The 18,342-nt window shown below is 38.2% G+C and overlaps 2 protein-coding genes across 4 annotated transcripts in view; one reads left to right on the forward strand and one right to left on the reverse strand.

Moving 5' to 3' along the window:
• Window positions 1-1,109: 1,109 nt before the first annotated feature.
• GPR151 (G protein-coupled receptor 151) lies at window positions 1,110-2,369 on the forward strand (the record flags this gene model as incomplete). The annotated part of the gene is made up of 1 exon (XM_080804899.1): window positions 1,110-2,369. The coding sequence occupies exon 1, from the start codon at window positions 1,113-1,115 to the stop codon at window positions 2,367-2,369; it is 1,257 nt and encodes a 418-aa protein (XP_080661025.1). The 5' UTR covers window positions 1,110-1,112.
• Window positions 2,370-3,861: 1,492 nt separating this feature from the next.
• Window positions 3,862-18,342, reverse strand: part of TCERG1 (transcription elongation regulator 1) — a 63,879-nt gene continuing 49,398 nt past the window's right edge. For 2 of the 3 annotated variants that reach the window (XM_080803402.1, XM_080803401.1), the window contains 7 exons: window positions 17,667-17,817; window positions 12,992-13,156; window positions 12,487-12,669; window positions 9,929-10,108; window positions 9,065-9,148; window positions 7,654-7,754; window positions 3,872-6,452 (listed from right to left, as the gene is read on the reverse strand). In XM_080803402.1, coding sequence (XP_080659528.1) covers window positions 6,251-6,452; window positions 7,654-7,754; window positions 9,065-9,148; window positions 9,929-10,108; window positions 12,487-12,669; window positions 12,992-13,156; window positions 17,667-17,817 — 1,066 coding nt within the window. In that variant the 3' untranslated portion in view covers window positions 3,872-6,250. Of the gene's footprint in view, window positions 6,453-6,740; window positions 6,835-7,653; window positions 7,755-9,064; window positions 9,149-9,928; window positions 10,109-12,486; window positions 12,670-12,991; window positions 13,157-17,666; window positions 17,818-18,342 lie in introns of all 3 variants that reach the window. The other variant, XR_013966812.1, reaches the window with a different exon arrangement.

Below are 18,342 nucleotides of genomic sequence, written 5' to 3' on the forward strand. Positions count from 1 at the left end.
ACCCCTTTCCCTGAACAATTCTGGCTCCTCTGATTCCTCCAGAGTACCTTTCCACTAACCACTGTAAAGTGTCAAGACTGGTTCTAGAATAATTTTTTTCCAAGAACTTTCTCATTTTCCAATGTTAACATGTAACTTTCTTTAAAACGCCTTAAAGGTCTTCCACATAGGAATTCTTTTTTTCTCTTTTATTCCTCTTGTCTCGGTACATCTCGGCTTTCTCTCTGCAGAGCCGCCTAATTCATCACTTCGTTGTCTTCATCGTCCTCGCCTGTTGAAATCGTATTTCACATAGTCTAACTCAGAGTCTAAAATTACTCCGAAAAAGCTCACAGTCGCTGGGCTAAGCTACAGACTAAAGCCATCTGTAGGGAGATTTTTACATAGGACTCCTTTACAGTTTGTATTTTCCTTCTCCAGCTCTGCACGTCTGATCCCAGGCGGCTGCTGGTGGGGAGGCTGGGTCGAGGCAGCGGCTCATCTCTGCAGGGGGGAAAGCGGCACTGGTTCTTGCTTTAAAACAGGGCAGGTCCCCCCAACCTGCAACATCCACATCCACCAGGAACTTGCTGGAAACGCACCGTCTTGGGCCTTGCTCCTGATCCCCTCCGCCCCCCAAGAATGGGAACACGGGATTCTGGTGCAGGCTGAAGTGTTGAGAGTCCCTCCCTCAGAGGCAGTGGTTCCTGAACGACAGAGGGCAGTCAAGGTTTTAGAAACAGCTGGTTGAAAATAATTGCCTGACTGGCTCGGGAACCCCCCCCCCCCGAACATATCCCACTTACATGTATGTTGTCCTCATTTATCATTTATGAGTATGTGGGGTTTTAACTCCACGGGGCTGATGATGTGACTTGAGGGTTGCTAATGAGCAGGACCCAAGTTCCCCCCGCTGCTGGCCATTCAGGGCAGCAGCAGTGTCTCGCAGGTGACAGAGCAGAGGCGAGCAGTCAATCTTCTTCCACATTCTGCTCTCAGGAAACAAGCAAGGGGAGGGTCCAGAGGCGTCATCTGACGGTGATGACAGCATATTTATTTCCTACGCAGAAGAGCCAAGGCAGAAAGACAGAAAGAAGTTAACTTCTGTAAGGACGAGCTGCGTGGGAAAGGTGATGCTGGCAGCTGCCTTTGCAGACTCCAACTCCAGCACCATGAACATGTCTGCTCATCTCCACTTTGCCGGAGGGTACCTGCCCTCTGACTCAAAGGACTGGAGGACCATCGTTCCAGCTCTCTTGGTGGCCGTGTGCCTGGTGGGCTTCACGGGGAACGTTTGCGTGATCAGCGTTCTCCTTCACAGCGCTTGGAAAGGAAAGCCGTCCATGATCCACTCCCTGATTCTGAATCTCAGCCTGGCCGACCTCTCCCTCCTGCTGTTTTCGGCACCTGTCCGAGCTACAGCATATTTCAAAAGTGTTTGGGACCTTGGCTGGTTTGTCTGCAAGTCCTCGGACTGGTTCATCCACACATGCATGGCAGCCAAGAGCCTGACGATCGTTGCAGTGGCCAAAGTGTGCTTCATGTATGCAAGCGACCCAGCCAAGCAAGTAAGTATGCACAACTGCACCATCTGGTCAGTGCTCGTGGCCATCTGGGCTGCGGCTAGCCTGCTGCCCCTGCCTGAATGGTTCTTCAGCACCACCAGGCTTCACGAAGGTGTGGAAATGTGCCTCATGGATGTACCGCCTGTGGCCGAAGAGTTCATGGCCATGTTTGGTAAGCTCTACCCTCTCCTGGCATTTTGCCTTCCGTCACTCTTTGCCAGTTTTTATTTCTGGAGAGCTTATGGCCAGTGTAGAAAACGAGGAACCAAGACTCAAAATCTCAGAAACCAGATACGCTCCAAGCAACTCACAGTGATGCTGCTGAGCATTGCTGTCACCTCCGCTGTTCTCTGGCTCCCTGAATGGGTAGCCTGGCTGTGGGTATGGCACGTGAAGGCCAGAGGCCCGGCGCCACCACAGGGTTTTATAGCCCTGTCTCAAGTCCTTGTGTTTTCCACCTCTTCAGCAAATCCTCTCATTTTTCTAGTGATGTCAGAGGAGTTCAAGGAAGATTTGAAAGGCTTATGGAAATGGATGATAACCAAAAAACAACCGACTGCCTCAGAGTCTCAGGAAACACCAGCTGGCAACTCAGAGGCCCCTCCCGACAATGTTCCAGCTCCCGAGTCCCCAACATCCATACCAGAGAAAGAGAAAACTGGCTCTCCCTCCTCTGGCATAGAGAAAAGTGAGAAGGCACAGATGCCCATCCTCCCTGATGTAGAGCAGTTTTGGCATGAGAGGGACACAGTCCCTTGTGTACAAGACAATGACCCTGTCCCCTGGGAACACGAAGATCAGGAGAGAGGAGACTGTGACAAATAGGTTAAGTTTCAAAGCAAAACAAATTGTGATTATCGTATTGACTTTTACTGCTGCTTGCCAACACCACAGCCTTGACCATATATAAGCCAGTAAAATTACTAACATTAGGAATTACAAAAATGCTTCACAGTATGCATTTTTGAAACGTGCAATTTGGTAAGTAGAACACCATGGTAGGGATCATGATTGTGTTTCAGAATTGTATCTTGGCTATCCGGAGTTAAGCTGAGTGTTGTGTGAAGATGTTGCCGGCACACACAACTAGAAATTCCAGCTATTTTGTCCCTTGTTCACAACTGTGGTTTTATTGGGTGCTCCTTAGGACCATCCTATGCTGGCCGGAGCAGAGCCCATCTTTGCCAAAAGCTGAACTCCTTTCCTTTTACTTTCTTCCTGAACCTGCTAGCCTTAATGTTGCTTACCAAACTTTATTTCATATAACCAAAGCTCAAAGTCTACTTCCACTTAAGAGATTTTAAACACATTAATGAATGTTAAGGAGTGATCTTCACTTACTTAATCCATATCGAATTTCCATGACTGGAGTTGACAGAATAAGGATCACCACTTTACTGTGGACTGATTTCAAACCATGATTTTTAGCTAAGTTTAAGTAAATTCACACTTCACCTTATCCTCAATAACCTGTTTCACTTGTCTTTATAAAGCTACTTCAGTTTCTAAGTCTGAGGATTTTAGCACCTAAGCATGACATTCTAAATTCTGATATGGAGAAAGAACTTTTTATTGCCCTTCTGTCTCTTCCCAGTTACCTGTTCCTCCCAATACCTCCTTTCAGTCGAGGTAAATAGAAGCTACAGTTAATGATAAAGGTAGCAGTTGCTGCAGACAACCTCCAAGTATGAAGAAGGAATAATGATGGTCACTTTCTTGTTAAATGATACTAAATATCTCCCAAACACTCAATTTGAACCCTGCCCAAGTTTTAAAATACCTAAGAGTCTTTGTTATAAAGATGATCAAGAGTAACAAGAAAAGTATTTATGTTAAAAAAAAAAAACCCTAGTAGGAAAAGAAAAAATCCATGGATACAAAACAGAATTTGGCTAAGAAAGCAAACAGCACAAAGGCAATTCAGAAAAAAAAAAAAAGCAGACTATTAAATTGTGTTCCCAAACATATTACTGGTGTAGTTTGGATAAAAGGCAGTAACTATTCATTTTGCGGCAAGGTAAAGCATACCCGATAAAACATGATTACGATACATTTCTTTCCCTATTAGATATAAGGACACTTATCCACAATTCTTGATTACTTTGTAATGGAACTCTGGGGTATTTGCACTGAGGGGTTCTCTCAGGAAGAACACTGCCTGGAGAAGCCATGGAGAAGTTAAAATATAAAAATATGCTCTGGACAGAACTTTCATGTTTAAAAAAATATTCGGTCTGTGGGTTTTTTGGTTTGTTTTTTGTCTTTACAAATGGTTGTGGTTCGCTTTCAACACAGAAGATAGGGCTGTTTTCATTTTACTTGGTTCATTACAAATTTTATTTTAAGGCTCACAAGATCACAAAGTACAATTTAACCCAAATATCCAAATATTGTTTTGTGAGACAATAGTTATACAAAGGGAATACCTTTAAAATCGTCTGTGATGAGCTATTTGAATTAAAGACTATTCATTATATATAGTAAATGCTTGATGTAAGCTTCCAGTGTTTGACATTCTAACTTGTAAACAAATAAAAACAATTGCTTTATTTCAGATAGTTTGGGAGACTTAAAAGCTGTCTTTGTTTGAATCCTCCTTTCAAAATCATCATTTGGCACAATGGGGACTTAATGGGGATGTCAGACCTGAACACTGATACAGGTCTCTGGGTAAACTGAATCAAGTATTTTTAAGGAGTTTGCTGGTAAACGCCAAGTCAAAATGGACATTTTGAGACAGTGTAATTACAATGACTTTTTCATTAAGAACCTACACAGTCCTGACTTGATCTTTTAAAGAAATCTGCATAGTAAAGTTTGATTTGCACCTTAAATGAACAAATTAATCCCAAATATTTAACAACAGAAGTGGAAATTAGAATAGGTATCACCAAACCATTTTTTTTCCCACACTTTTCACCTGTGAGGAACAGAAAGTAGTGAATGGGCAAACAATACTATGTGGAATTCAGAAAAATAAAATAAAACATTCTACAAAGTTCACTTTTGCGGGTTATATTCCTAATAGTTGTGTTCCTTTTGGCAAACACTGCAGTTTCATTCCTCATAGAACTTAAAAGCCACTCAATGGAATTATAAGAATGACCTTCGAAAAAAGGGAGAAAAATATTTTGTTAATTTTCAGTTGTAGAGGTGAAGACCTTAGGTAACTCCAGTTTCCTACATATATAATTTCTGTGACACTTCATATACAAGTACTAAGCAACATGTGAGCAAGTCCATGTATGCTTGTGATGTGTGTCTGCGTGCACATGACATACAAATACAGATCTATCGGTTCTTCCTCATTTTATGTTTTGTTGCAGTCACAGCTGGTGTGAGGAAACAGGGAAAATAAATTATCCAATTAACATCTTTTTCTTAAGCATTTCTGTGGTACTTCAAAATGAGAAATTTATGAAGGAATGAGACAGAGGAGTCTTTAAACTGGGGCGGTACGGCTAGAAAGGGCAAGTGGGGGTCAAAGGTGGGTTTCAGGGTATGCTGTGCAGGATACACCGAAAAGATGCCAAGAAGGCATCAATCAGCCACATGGTAATATAAAAGACAAAAACACGTCAACAAACAAACAAATCTGGGTCTTCTTGCTATGAAGCAATGATATTGCTAAGAGACTGAGCACCAAAATAGTTCTTTACATTCCTTCCCTTTTATACTGCAAATAATTTATTATATTCAAGCCTTTAAAAACTATGTGATATTTCGGGTGTAAAGTCAGCCTTCTTTGTGCCAAATTACATTTGCTACTGCTTTTAAGAACAGGTTTAAAAGAAATTTTTTAATAAATTCTTTAACAATAATCATATACAATCCACATATATAAAAAGGGTTGGTTTATTGTAGTTCAAATACATAAACTGAACATTCAAACATCTTAAAATTAACTTTAGAAACAAAAGTTTAACATTCAAACAGGAGTATAGTTTACAGGGAACACCCAAGAAAGATAATTTGTTGTCTAATCCAGAATATTGATAAAGATCACTTAATGGTAAATAAAATGTGTTTAACCAGCAGTCCTATTCTGGCCAACATGTTAGTTATGACCATGGTTCCATACCTGAGAAGAAATTACTAAATAAATCTTCTCTTAGGCTAAACAACAAGACTTGGCCTCTAATTCTGAGGGGATAATCAAAGCACATAAGTGAACAAACAAAACTAAAGTGTTTTTAGAGACAAAGGTAAAAGTATGTCCATTATAATAATCTTAGCCTCTGGAAGATAAGAATTCAATTTTCAGTGTTTTCTCTTTTACCCGCTTTAAAAAACAAAATCAAAACAAAACAACCCCCAACTTAGGTTTTCTTGGAGTCTGTGGTATTTGCATTCTGCGAGTTCAAACCACAAATGCTCTTACGTCTTGCATGTTTAACACTGCTAGAAAGAACGTCACCAAAAGTCACTGACTTCCACACCTCATAAAAGGATGATTTTTAGCTTCGAGATTTTAGATTTACTAGAGACAGCCTATATTTGAGTATGTATGTCAGTCATGCCACACAAAGAAAAGCATAAATTATTTCCAAAGTGTTCTCTGTTCAGAAACGGTTCACGAATGCTTCTCCTTCTGTTCGTCAGATGGTTCTGCAATAGTTTGACTAATGCACATACATGTAAAAACCTGAAAATTGGCTCATGCAAGCGTTCTGAATGAAGATCCCCCTGTGGAAGAGTACTGAGAATTATTTTGTTGATCGTCTTGTGGGCTCTGACGCTGTGGGAGGCGGGGGTGGACCCCGGCGGTCCAGGTCATCCACATATGCCACAATCAGTTTACGCCTCTCCTCGGGCACACAGTCTAGTACTAGATACCGTTTGTCGTTCTGCAAGATTTTTTCTACATCTTTCAGGTGCTGATCAGATTCCTGGATTAGCTTTTTGGATCTGAAATAAGAAAAGAAGTCCAAGAATTACTGACTGCTGTTCCTAGGTCTTTCAGAAATGAGCTGGAAATGTCCATCTAGTTCCTAATCGTGTTTCCATTTTATTTATTTATTTATTTTTTTATTTTTTTAAGAAAAATTTCACTGCAGTGGTCACCTTTGTAAGTCGCCTCAGCAAAGACTCCAAGGAGTGAAAGGGCCTCAGAAGCTGAATTACCCTCCCGCCCCTACTGGTGGTCCCTCCAGATCAGGGCTGAGGGTGGGTAGGTAAATCTTGCCCGTGCTGTACCTGTTCTGTGGATGAACAGAGGACTTCAGTCTGCGGGGCTGCCAATCCCAGCATCTCTCACAAGCTTTCACTTTCACATCTTTCACTAAATTAACTATAAAAATGTAGAAAGAAGTCTTACTTCACATCTAATTTAAAAGCCCAAGCTGATGCAAAACATTAAGGATCCTGACCAAAAAAATCCAATGACAAAATACCTAAAAACCACACCCTCAGCACTATCTATCCTCCCGTGCACATACCATTCATTAAGATGTTTCCAATTTTTCTCTTAAAGGAAGAAAAGCTGGAGCATGAAACAAAACTGTTTCCTGTGCACTGACTGCTAAGCAACGTTAACTTGTTTTCCTGATGGTAAAACTGTTGGGAATGTGGAACTACTGGGCATGTTACAGAGAAACCTTGTTTCAAAACTCTGATTTTATCATTTAAGACTTTTAAAGTATCTAGCAAACTGCTATTGTCTAAAAAAAAAAAAATGTTTTTGCTGAGCTTAAAAATAAGATGATTTCAAGCTTTCAACCTGTTCCACAACACTGAATAGTCTTCATAGGAAGCAAAGATAATGGACAGTGAAGGATTATTTTAAAAGTCTCTTCACGAATACAATTCTTAAATAGGGGTACTCCTAAAAAAGCAGTGAAGTAAAAACAAAAGTGTGTCTAAAAAACTGGATGGGTGGGTAACACAAAATAAGAATTGACATCTGGGCCCTTTCTTTAAAAAAAAAAAAAAAAAAAAAAAAGGTAACGTAGATATGGGCTCTATTTGGCCTTTGATAAAAGTTGGCTTCTTCTTATTCCTAAAAATTAATAATGTCAACATGTGTGTGAATGCAAAGAATGCTTTGGCCATTAGAGTAAGGACTAGTAAAGACAATGACTGCTGATATGAAACATTTCATTGCACACACCTATAGGTTATAAATTTGGTCTCTTTCAAAAGCGTCCTGAAGTCAGCTTTGGCTGTGATGTATTTGTCTCTGATGTATTCTTCAAATTCTCTTTGTTTTTTCTGCAAAAAGACAGTAAAATTAGAAAAAAAAAGTCACTAATTCCAAAATTAGAATCAATTACTTATTAAACCAGTTATATGTAAGTCACGCCATAAGTAATTCAAAAGGAAAGGCACTAAGGTGCATTTTTGTTCATGTAACATTCACTAAAATGCAAAATGCACGAAGTACATTTTTAAGGCTGAAAGAAACCAAGAACAAGATCCCATACACTGTATTAGCAGTAGCTAAGACTTGAGGGCTTGCTAGGTGCAACACTGCTGAGGGTTTGATGAGACTATCTCCCTTCATGTTTCTAACAACCTCAAGCAGTAGACGCTCTAAAAAATAAAGAGATTAAGGGGTAAACGTGCCTTTCCTATAGACTGTATTTCTCTCTTCCAGCACCAAGACCATAATGTGGTATGACTTATGGGGAACCCCAACTAACAGTCATAACTTTACTAAGTGATGCTGAGCATTTAGCTTTTCTACTAAGGAAATAGGAATGATGGGTATAAACTCTTTAGACAAAAAAGTAAATAAAATTAAATAAAATTTAAAAGGACCTTATTGTCAAATGTGAACAATCAGCAAAGTTAGAAACTGAAACTGGACCGTCAGCTATCAGTCTACCACTCTTCCCCAGTCATGTGTAGTTTGTGGTCCACACCATCTACAATCCAACTTACTAAAGTCAATCTATGGGGCTGTGCACTCTAGACCTGGAGAAACCAACCAGGCAAGGAGAATGATGGGGATGGAGAACAAATGAAAGGCAAAGGGCTAAAATAAAACAGCAGTCAGCTATGGCTCCCTTAGCCTCATTCACTATTTCAGAACCCAGCTGACTTCGTTTCCCACATGGGAGGCAGAGTGCAACAGAACAGAGCTTGGTTTCTAAAACTTCACTCGTCTGACGTTCCTCTACTCCAGTGTCTGGAGCACAGAGGAACAAGAAGTGGTGTTACAGCGTTCTGCTAGGAGAGCTCAGAGGCTCTGACAGCCTGGTACTGGCGTGAATGCATCTACCTAGCGGGACCTGACTATATAATGAATAAAAACTAAAGCTTCATTAAAGCTCTAACATCCCCGAAGACAGGCTTGACCCCAAGGATTAAATTTTCAAGTTTCTACTGTGCTTTCCTGTTTATGTATCGTGTAAAACAAAAAATATGAATTTAAACTTCAGATTTATTTCTCATACTCTTAAAAGTTATTCAACTAAAACCATCAATTTCATTTTGGTCAAGATACTAGTGGTACTAATTAAGCACTCAGTTAATATTTATACACTGATAGTAGTAAATCTCAGACAAAGCCCTCTTACCCTGTCACTGGAGGAGAACTTAATGCACCGAGGATCTTCTTTAATGATTTTTTTTACTTCTTTCCATGTGGATGTTAAGGTAATCTTTGAAAGGCAAGTGAATAAAAAAACATCAATACAATTCGCTTTTATTGAGAGGGCTGAATGGGCAGCACATGTAGTACATGGTATCACACTGACCTGGCATCTCTTATAATGCCCAAATGTAACCGGACTAGTTAAGGACAGGGAAGCAGCTTTAATGCAATTTCTTTTTGGCTTGCCACAAGAGTTATTTTCATGGCCATTATTTCAATGTGGCCTTAAGACTATCACCTGCAAACCCTGTGTCTCCATAGGTAACACGATTAACTTCTAAAGAACCCAGCACCAAAAAGAGATCAGATAATCAGGAGAAAACCTGAACAACAGAGGGTACAAACTGCCAGTACTATAAAGGAGTCGGGGGGCGGGGGGGGGGGTGTAAAACGAGAGTAATATAAACCATGTCGGAAAAAAGAGCCCTGAAATTCTGGATAGCTTCTTCAGTTTGGCCGTGGTACCAAACTGAAAATGGGGTGAAAGAGGGAATCTATTAAACTCACCAGGAGGGATCAATGATCACACAGCTAGGACCTTATGAACTACCACAAGAGCAAGTACGAATACGGAACTGCAGAAGGAAGTAATTTCTATATAGTAAGTATGCCATGAACATTTTACTTAAAAAAGGAGAAATAAAGTCAGAGAAGAAAGTATCACAAAACTCATGAATTCCAGTAACGGCTCTAAAGACCATGACGCCAATAATCACATCAATGTTTTACTTTTGGAATTATTCATGAAGGCCCATCTAGATTAAAACAAGGAAAACAAGGGACTTACTGCAGAAGTTTCATCCAGAAGTTGCCTAAAGTGCTCCCTCTTCTTTTTGGTAAGTGCTTCAATGTGTTCATTAAAAAGCTTCTCTTTCTCCTCTCTTTCCAACAAGGATCCAGATTCCCAACGGTGATCTTTCCGCAGAGTCCTCCGAGTATCAGACCATGACACATCTGAAGAGCGTACCTAAAAACGAACCAAAAAATTATATCACCAGAGACCTATCTTCTCATATTTCAACAATAAAAGGCTTATTTATTTAGTTTAGGAATGATACATTTAGTAATAAAAGCTTCTGATGATTCCACCTTAATTAAGCAGTCACTGAAAATCTCCTTTTTTAAAGCCAGAAAGCCCTCCGCTGAGAGCTCACTTAAGCTGTCAAGTATGGATTTAGAAGTGGAGAAGGATGAAGAGAAGAATTTCTATTTAACACCTTACCAACTTTTAGTACGTGAAATGGATACAAAGAAAACAGGAAATATCTTACTATATACTAGAGAGGTCACAGGGAAAAAAAACCACTCAACAAATCTTGAGCTCAAATGTGTACTTATCAACTACATATGGGAAGTGACATTTCTGAGCATAAGCAAGAATTAACATGGCTAACAAGAGAAGACATGGCGGATCTGGCTGGCTCAACAACTAGCAGAAAGGTACGCTCCACAGTTGCAAATGGCATCACAAGTTATTGCTAGTCACATTGCTGCCAATGCTAAGAAATATGGGAGGCTGGAAAGACAGGTAAGAAAGAAGAAAAATACAAAAACTTTTATTTAACCAACAGTTATCAAGCATCGATAACCGTGTCAGCTGAACACAGAGCTTGATACTGGGAAAACCAGTAAGACACCATCCCTTCCTTCAAAGGACTCCCTTTTTTTTTTTTAAAGATTTTATTTATTTATTTGACAGACAGAGATCACAATCAGGCAGAGAGGCAGGCAGAGAGAGAGGAGGAAGCAGGCTCCCCGCTGAGCAGAGAGCCCGATGCGGGGCTCGATCCCAGGACCCTGGCATCATGCCCTGAGCCGAAGGCAGAGGCTTTAACCCACTGAGCCACCCAGGCACCCCAAGGACTCACTTTTTTTTAAGGGAAAAGAGGCATATAACCAAATAATTGCAACAGCATGTAGCAAGGGCTGCAGAGTTGTATGCTGAACACAAGGTGGCAAAGGGGAACAGGAAAAACAAATCCGCCTTAGGTGGGTCAAGATCAACCTCACAAGGGGCACCTGAGTGGCTCAGTGGGTTAAAGCCTCTGCCTTCAGCTCGGGTCAGGATCCCAGGGTCCTGGGATCGAGCCCCGCGTCAGGCTCTCTGCTCAGCAGGGAACCTGCTTCTCCCTCTCTCTCTGCCTGCCTCTCTGCCTACTTGTGATCTCTGTCTGTCAAATAAATAAATAAAATCTTTAAAAAAGAAATTTCTAAAAAAAAAAAAAAAAAAAAAAAAAGATCAACCTCACAAGAGAGAGATTTGAGTGTGATCTTGTACAATGAATTTGTAACTGCAGCAGGAAGCATTCTAGGTCGAGGGACTGGCATGAGCAATGACAGGATTCATTAATATATAAGTATGGCTCATTAAAGTTCAGAAACGCTGGAGCTTAGGGAGCGAGAGAGGAAACCAAAGAGGGTAACGTAACAGAAGGCTGGGGAGTTAAGAAATGAATAGCCTGATATATTATGTTAAGAAGATGGAGTTTTAAATGCAGGTGACCACTAGAAGCACAGAGAAGCTTCTCTCTCTGTAAGCCACAGGGAGAGTGACAAAATCATTCGGTTTTTACGAAGATTTCTATAACTGCAATAAAGAGGATGAATTTGGGGAAAGTAAAAGCAGGGAGAACAATCAGGGAATGACTGTAACTGTCCAGAGAACAGAAAGAGGAAAGTGAAAACAGATCATCAGAAGAAAGGGAAGAAAACAGAAGACGTGACAGTAGTAACGAAAAGAAGAGGAGAGGAGGAGAGAAACAGAGACGGTGACAGGGAGAAGGGACAAAACAAGTAAAACAGCAGAGCGGCCTTGGGCATTCACTGTACAGAGAACACCCTACACACCTCAACAACCCTGGGTGATGCAGAAGGGTTTTTCAAGAAAATTCCAGGGTATCTCCTGGGGTTAGTACACCTTCAGTTCTTTCTAGATCTCACACCATCTACATGTACAATAATTCATCATCACAGTGACCCTAAATCATCAAAGAAAAAGGTTTAATTATGTTCAGCATATTTTGTTTATTACTATGGCATGTGGTGTGTGATAATTTTACATGACTTCCATCAAGAATAAAGAACTTACCTTTGAGACTAAAAGATCATAAATTTTTATATATACAAAATATCTAATCTCTGAAAATGTTAAATAACTAGGGTCTTCCTATTCTAACGGTGCTAATACCAAAAACTCAATTTTAAAATACTTTATAAAACAACTTACCAAATTATCTCTCTCAGAGTCAATTTAAATATGAAAATTTTCACTAACAACACAATATAATAGATCTCTAATATCCAGTACTATAAAGGGGTGGGGGGCAAAACACGAGTAATACATACCATGTCAGACAAAAGAGCCTTGAAATTCTGGATAGCTTCTTCTCGTTTGTGTTGCTCTCTCTCTCGGTCTATTTCTTTTGTTTGCTCTGAACGAGCCTTTTGGACCTCTCTTTCTCTTTCTCGAAGGCTTGCCTCAATGCGGGCTTGCCTTTCAAGCTCCTTTTCTTTTTCCGAGTCTAAATTCTGTAAAAGTAAAATTACAGTATCAAAATATGTTTCCACAGAGTAACTAGTTGCCAAATAAAATATCTCAAACCTGGTTTTTACCAAGGATACTCCTAAACACTATACCTTGTTTCCACACCAATTACTAAAGATTCTTATATTAAGAATACTAACCCTCTCTCGCTATCTCTCATCAAATAAATAAATAATATCTTGGGGGGGAAAAAAAAAGCATACCAAAAAGAAAAATTCCAAATTCCAAACAGGAGTGAATACCTTTATAATACAATTAAGAATTTTATCATTCCATGCTTACAGTACAAGTAAACGCAACAGTTACCTTGGCTATTTTTTCAATATACTGTTTGAAAAGGTCTTCTCTCATTGATGAACTGTCCACTGCTTTGTAACGTGGGTCACTTTCTACTTTGTCTTTCACTTTGCTCCATCGAGACTGACTGTCCAGGTGATGATTAGATAATAGTTCAAAGAAATCCGATTTAATCTGTATTTCAAAACATGTAGTGGGATAGGGGGGAAATGTGCCATGAGAAATTCCTCATATGCAAACATTTTAACCAGAAAAAACTATTCACTTACCTTAAAGATGGGAATAGTAATAACTTTTTAAATACATGTATTTAGAGTGGAGTAATTTTTAGTAAAAAAGATTATCAGAATCACTCTTTTAGGAAAAATATAAAAATCAACACACACATTAAGCTCTCATTTAAAATCTACCAAATTCAATATAAATCATTTTCTCCAGTGAAATTACTGAAATACAGAAAAATAAAATCTTAAGTTGTTTCTAACTTTTGCACTTCAGAACTAACATTTTTTTAAAATAAGAATTCACATTTATTTTTAGGTAAGATTCAGGCTTATGAACTGATACTAAATTATACCTTAAAATCAAGAAAGTAAGAATGACTTATTTTAAAAAGTAGACAAATAACATTTTTTGTTACAAAAGGCGAATTTGGAAAGAGTTAAGCACAAATAAGTCACATTCATTTGAAAATTGAAAGTATATTGTCAAATGTCTAAAAAGATAAAAAAAGGGGCGCCTGGGTGGCTCAGTGGGTTGAACCTCTGCCTTCAGCTCGGGTCATGATCCCAGGGTCCTGGGTTCAAGCCCCACATCGAGCTCTCTGCTCGGCGAGAAGCCTGCTTCCTCCTCTCTCTCTGCCTGCCTCTCTGCCTACTTGTAATCTCTATCAAATAAATAAATAAAATCTTTAAAAAAAAAAAGGTAAAAAAAACAGGGCAAATTTTTGTAATTTAGTTTAAAAAAGCAATGTTCACACCCTTATATATACAGAATTTCTATGATCATAATCAATCATTATGTAAACTTTATTTAGATCTTTTGTATATTTTAGCCATTAAATATATATGCCTTTATCATTAAAGAACTCAAAATAAAAGTTTTAATGAATTAACATTCTTAACCAATCAAGGACCAAGTTAGTAACATTATACCAAGGGTATGAAATGGTATTAATCCTTTAGTGTCAACATGTAAAATACTTAGAATCCCTTTCCCAAACTGTAATTCTCATTTTTTTTAAACAGGGAAGAAAGGGATAAAGGAGGCATTTATTTTTATGCACCTTTGAGGTCCTGTTTAAAAATTTAGTCTCATTTAAATTATCTTGTACTCCTACCAGGGGAGACACATGAGGTAGCAGTAATTCAACAGAGGATTCTGACCATGTCAAGAACCTCTCCCCCTCATAGGGATTAAACATCCTGGCTTCCCACCTGATCAAGGGAATGAGAAATTAGGAACGGAATCATTCTTTCTGCCTATTCCAACCCTCACTTCCCCTATGAGAGGATTAAAAAGGAAGATGATGTCCTTTCTGGAAAACAGCTGTAAGTTTACAATGAAGTTTCCCTATTAGAGATTTAAAAAAAAAACAAAAAAACAAAACAAAACCAACAGCTAACCAGCTCTGGATTTCTTTACTACTGAACTTAACTCTTGCCTTTGTTTGGAACAGTAAGAAATACTCATAAACCCAGTATTTCCAGACAGTGAAAAAGAAACTACTTGATATAGTGATTTAATAATTCTGTTTATCTTGTGTACTCTGTATCTGACATGATGAACACCCAATTCCTAGATGCATATAACCACAAAGCAAAATTGACAAAATTTATGTGAAATAAAGCATGCAAATTGTATCAAACAGGAATCTTTCCAAGCCATAGGAATTTAAATTGACTTAGGACAATTTTCACATATTAGGCATGAAACCTATGAAGTAAGGATTATCATATAGGTTTTAAAAAATGTGTGATGTATAAACAAAGTGAACTTTAAATAAAGTTAAACTTCCTTACACTGTGGATACTACCATGACAGGATAATTACATGGTTTACCAAAGCTGCTATTTGTATGGGAATTACTTAACAACTGCATAAATGTCAAAAAATTTATATATGTTACACTAGCAGCAATTCAAAGCCCTATATCCCCTATTTTCTTCTCTCTCCAAATGGAAGTACCTTACCATCTAAGCTGTTCAGTTTAATAGGAAAAAACAGTCTCCCTAGCCTAATGTACTGTAACAAAAATATTTAACTTGTTCAAAATGAAATTTAAGGGAGGGTAGGGAGAAAAATGCCAACTTTATGAGAGGATTAATTCTATTATATGCAATTTCAAATGTGCTGTTCCAAAAAGTATATTACTTAAACCATAATTTTATAAAAATTGGTTTTAATAAAAAAATGTAATAAAAAAAAAAAACTTGAGGGTAGCTACAAAACAGCCCATTAAAATAAGCAGAATTTTAGGGATTTTTTTTTTTTTATAAAACTAAAAATTACCAGTAAAAGCTGTATGAAAATGATTTTACCCTTTAGCTTAAAAAATGTCTAATGAAAGGGGAAAAAAAGCAACTTCACCAAAAGTCAATGTCCTTCAGAGGTTTTTGACTCAGCAAGTAATTACCTTTAAACATTTACTATTCAGCTATTAACTGCATTACCTCAATGCTACAAACAGCAGCTAGAGAATCACAAGAATAAAGAAACTCCAATATACCAGCACCATGCTACTAGCACTAATCACCATCCAATTATGTGATTTTTTACAAAAATGTGATTTAAAAAAAAAGGTACAGACAATATACTTCATAAAAATAAATGCACAGTAAAGTCATGAAATAACTTCATTAACCAGCTACTTCTCAGAATGTGAATATTAAATAAACTAAATTTAAACCCTTAATTTAACGATTTCTCCTTCATGGCCTGGTTAGTAATTTTGCATTCTTTAAACTGGTTGAGAAAGTTTTCACTTTAGTAATTTCTAGCCGCCTTTTTAAAAAAAATTAAGTAATGATACAAAACCAAACCTACAGACAATTAATTTTACCATCAAAAGAAAATAAAGCTGTATATATTAGGTTTATTTAGATGTAATATCTATTTAATTTATTTCAGTTAACACATTCTGGGCACAACTCTCATCACTTCATAAGGAAAAAGACTAAAAAAATATAAAGTACCGGAACTGCGGGAGGCTAAAGTCACCACACAGAGATACCAATTCTTTCCTCACTAGGAAATCCCACAATACTTTGTATATCAGTGGTTGACAGCTGTCAGACTGAACTGATTGACAGGCCGCACAGCACAAAACTGTAAAGTCTATCCACTTGTTATAAAACAGAATACACAAAATAGTTACCAAAAAAGTGTTTAGAAAAAGAACAGTTACAAATGCAAAGAGAAAAACATTCAATGTGTATAAATCACATAGCAGCAATCACTTATTTACTTGCTTTTCTTTAATCAAATAGGTTTTACTACTAAAAGTCAAAAGTAGCAAACAATTCATTAACATGACTAATTCAACACTCAATTTTGCACATTTCCTGAGAAGCATAATCATTTGTGAAAAAAAAGGTTACAGTTAAATAATTCTGAAATGGTTTACAATGAAGCCCAGTAAGCATGTAATCAGGAAATTTCAGGTATTTCTGACAAAAGTCATGTCACCCAATACTACTGCTATTTACAGTGAAAGAGGCTTCTTCTTCTCAGTAAGAGAGGTATTACTTCCCTAACAACATTTCTTAACAAAATTTGTGATGTTTTAACTTTCTGGAATAACAGGCCACTTTAAATGTCAAAAATGATTAGGCTTCAGAGGTTCTTTTTCTCCATTCACAAAGCACACAGGGACACTAAGGAGAGTGGCTGCATGTTTTGATGGTTCACGCACCACTGGTGCCATCTCCACCAGTCTGCTTCTCCGGTGGTGGGCTCCTCTCCATTCCTGACACTGCTATCAAATGACATTTGGAATTCATTAATCTTTAATAGCTGACCTTTATTTCTGATAAGCAGTAATTTATATGTAAGATATGCTTGCTAAAAGATTAGAAAGTCACTAAAATGCTATCTTTTAGAAGGCAAAAAAGATAAAAAAGCTTTTTGAAATTTAAAGGTTACCACTTATTAAGAACCTTGAAATCTTAGTAGGCACCAGTGAATAAACAGACCTAACAATCAGTCCTGGGTTTATTGGGCATCTCAGTATTAATAATTTGTAAATGCGAAATAAAATATAAAGCAAATCTAGGTAGTTTAGTGAAGTTAGTAAAATATACATCATGGGGCACCTGAGTGACTTACTTGCTTAAGTGTCGGCCTTGGCTCAGGTCATGATCCCAATACCTGGGATCAAGCTCCACATGGGGCTCCCTGCTCAGTGGGGGGCCTGCTTCTCCCTCTTCCCCTCCCCCGAGTTGTGCTCTCTCTAGCTATCTCTCTCAAATAAATAAATAAAATCTTTTAAAAAATAAAGATCAGGGAAGGTAAAGGGACAATTCACACACAAAAAAATAACTATAAAACTTACCTTATAAAGCTAAACAGTAAATTTGAGTCCTGTAATTTATGCCCATGAACAAGATTAGCAACACAGCCCCACATTAGTCCTCTCCTATTCACACTCCCATCAATCACACCACCAGAACTAAAACCATCTTACCTTCTCACCTCTGGTCTTCGAATCTTCTTTCTCTTTCTTTCTTGCAGCTGCCACAAATTCATTAAACAAGGCTTCTCGATCTTTCATCTTTTCAATCGCTTTGAATCTTGAATCTTTAGCATGCTTGGCTGCAAATTCACTAAAAGTAGCTCTGTAACAAAATGGCAAGTGTGCTAACTTTGGTAGGGCTATTTCTGCTTGTAGAAAGGTATAGCAGAAGACACCATTTTTCCAGCAAGAGTATGTACCAAAGAGTCATTGAGCTCCAGTATCTGCCCAAATAGGGAATAATGAGCTACAGACAGGAGTAAAAAAAGGGCTAAAGGGTGAAAATGTGATTAGCACTTTGTATACTATCAGCAGTGACACTGGGGGTAACACATCAGAGAGCAAAAAATGTATGTGCTTCAAGAGACTTCAGAGCTAATCTATTTCTACACTAAGAAGAGGCTCAGTCTTGCTTCTAGCCGTGGAGGAGTAACTTTACTGAATTAGCTCTCCTTCCAAAAACAACTATCAAATAGGATAAAATATATGAGGCAACTGATTGCAAAACAGTGGACAACAGGTAGAGTACAAAGACTGAGGAAAACCCCACTACCCTCTGCCTCAGAACAATTTTCCAAGAAACTACTCCAAACAGAGTACAGTGGTCTCAATAGCCAGAAGCATGAAG

Source organism: Martes martes (genome assembly GCF_963455335.1).
Source record: "Martes martes genome assembly, chromosome: 5".
Taxonomy (NCBI): Eukaryota; Metazoa; Chordata; class Mammalia; order Carnivora; family Mustelidae; genus Martes; species Martes martes.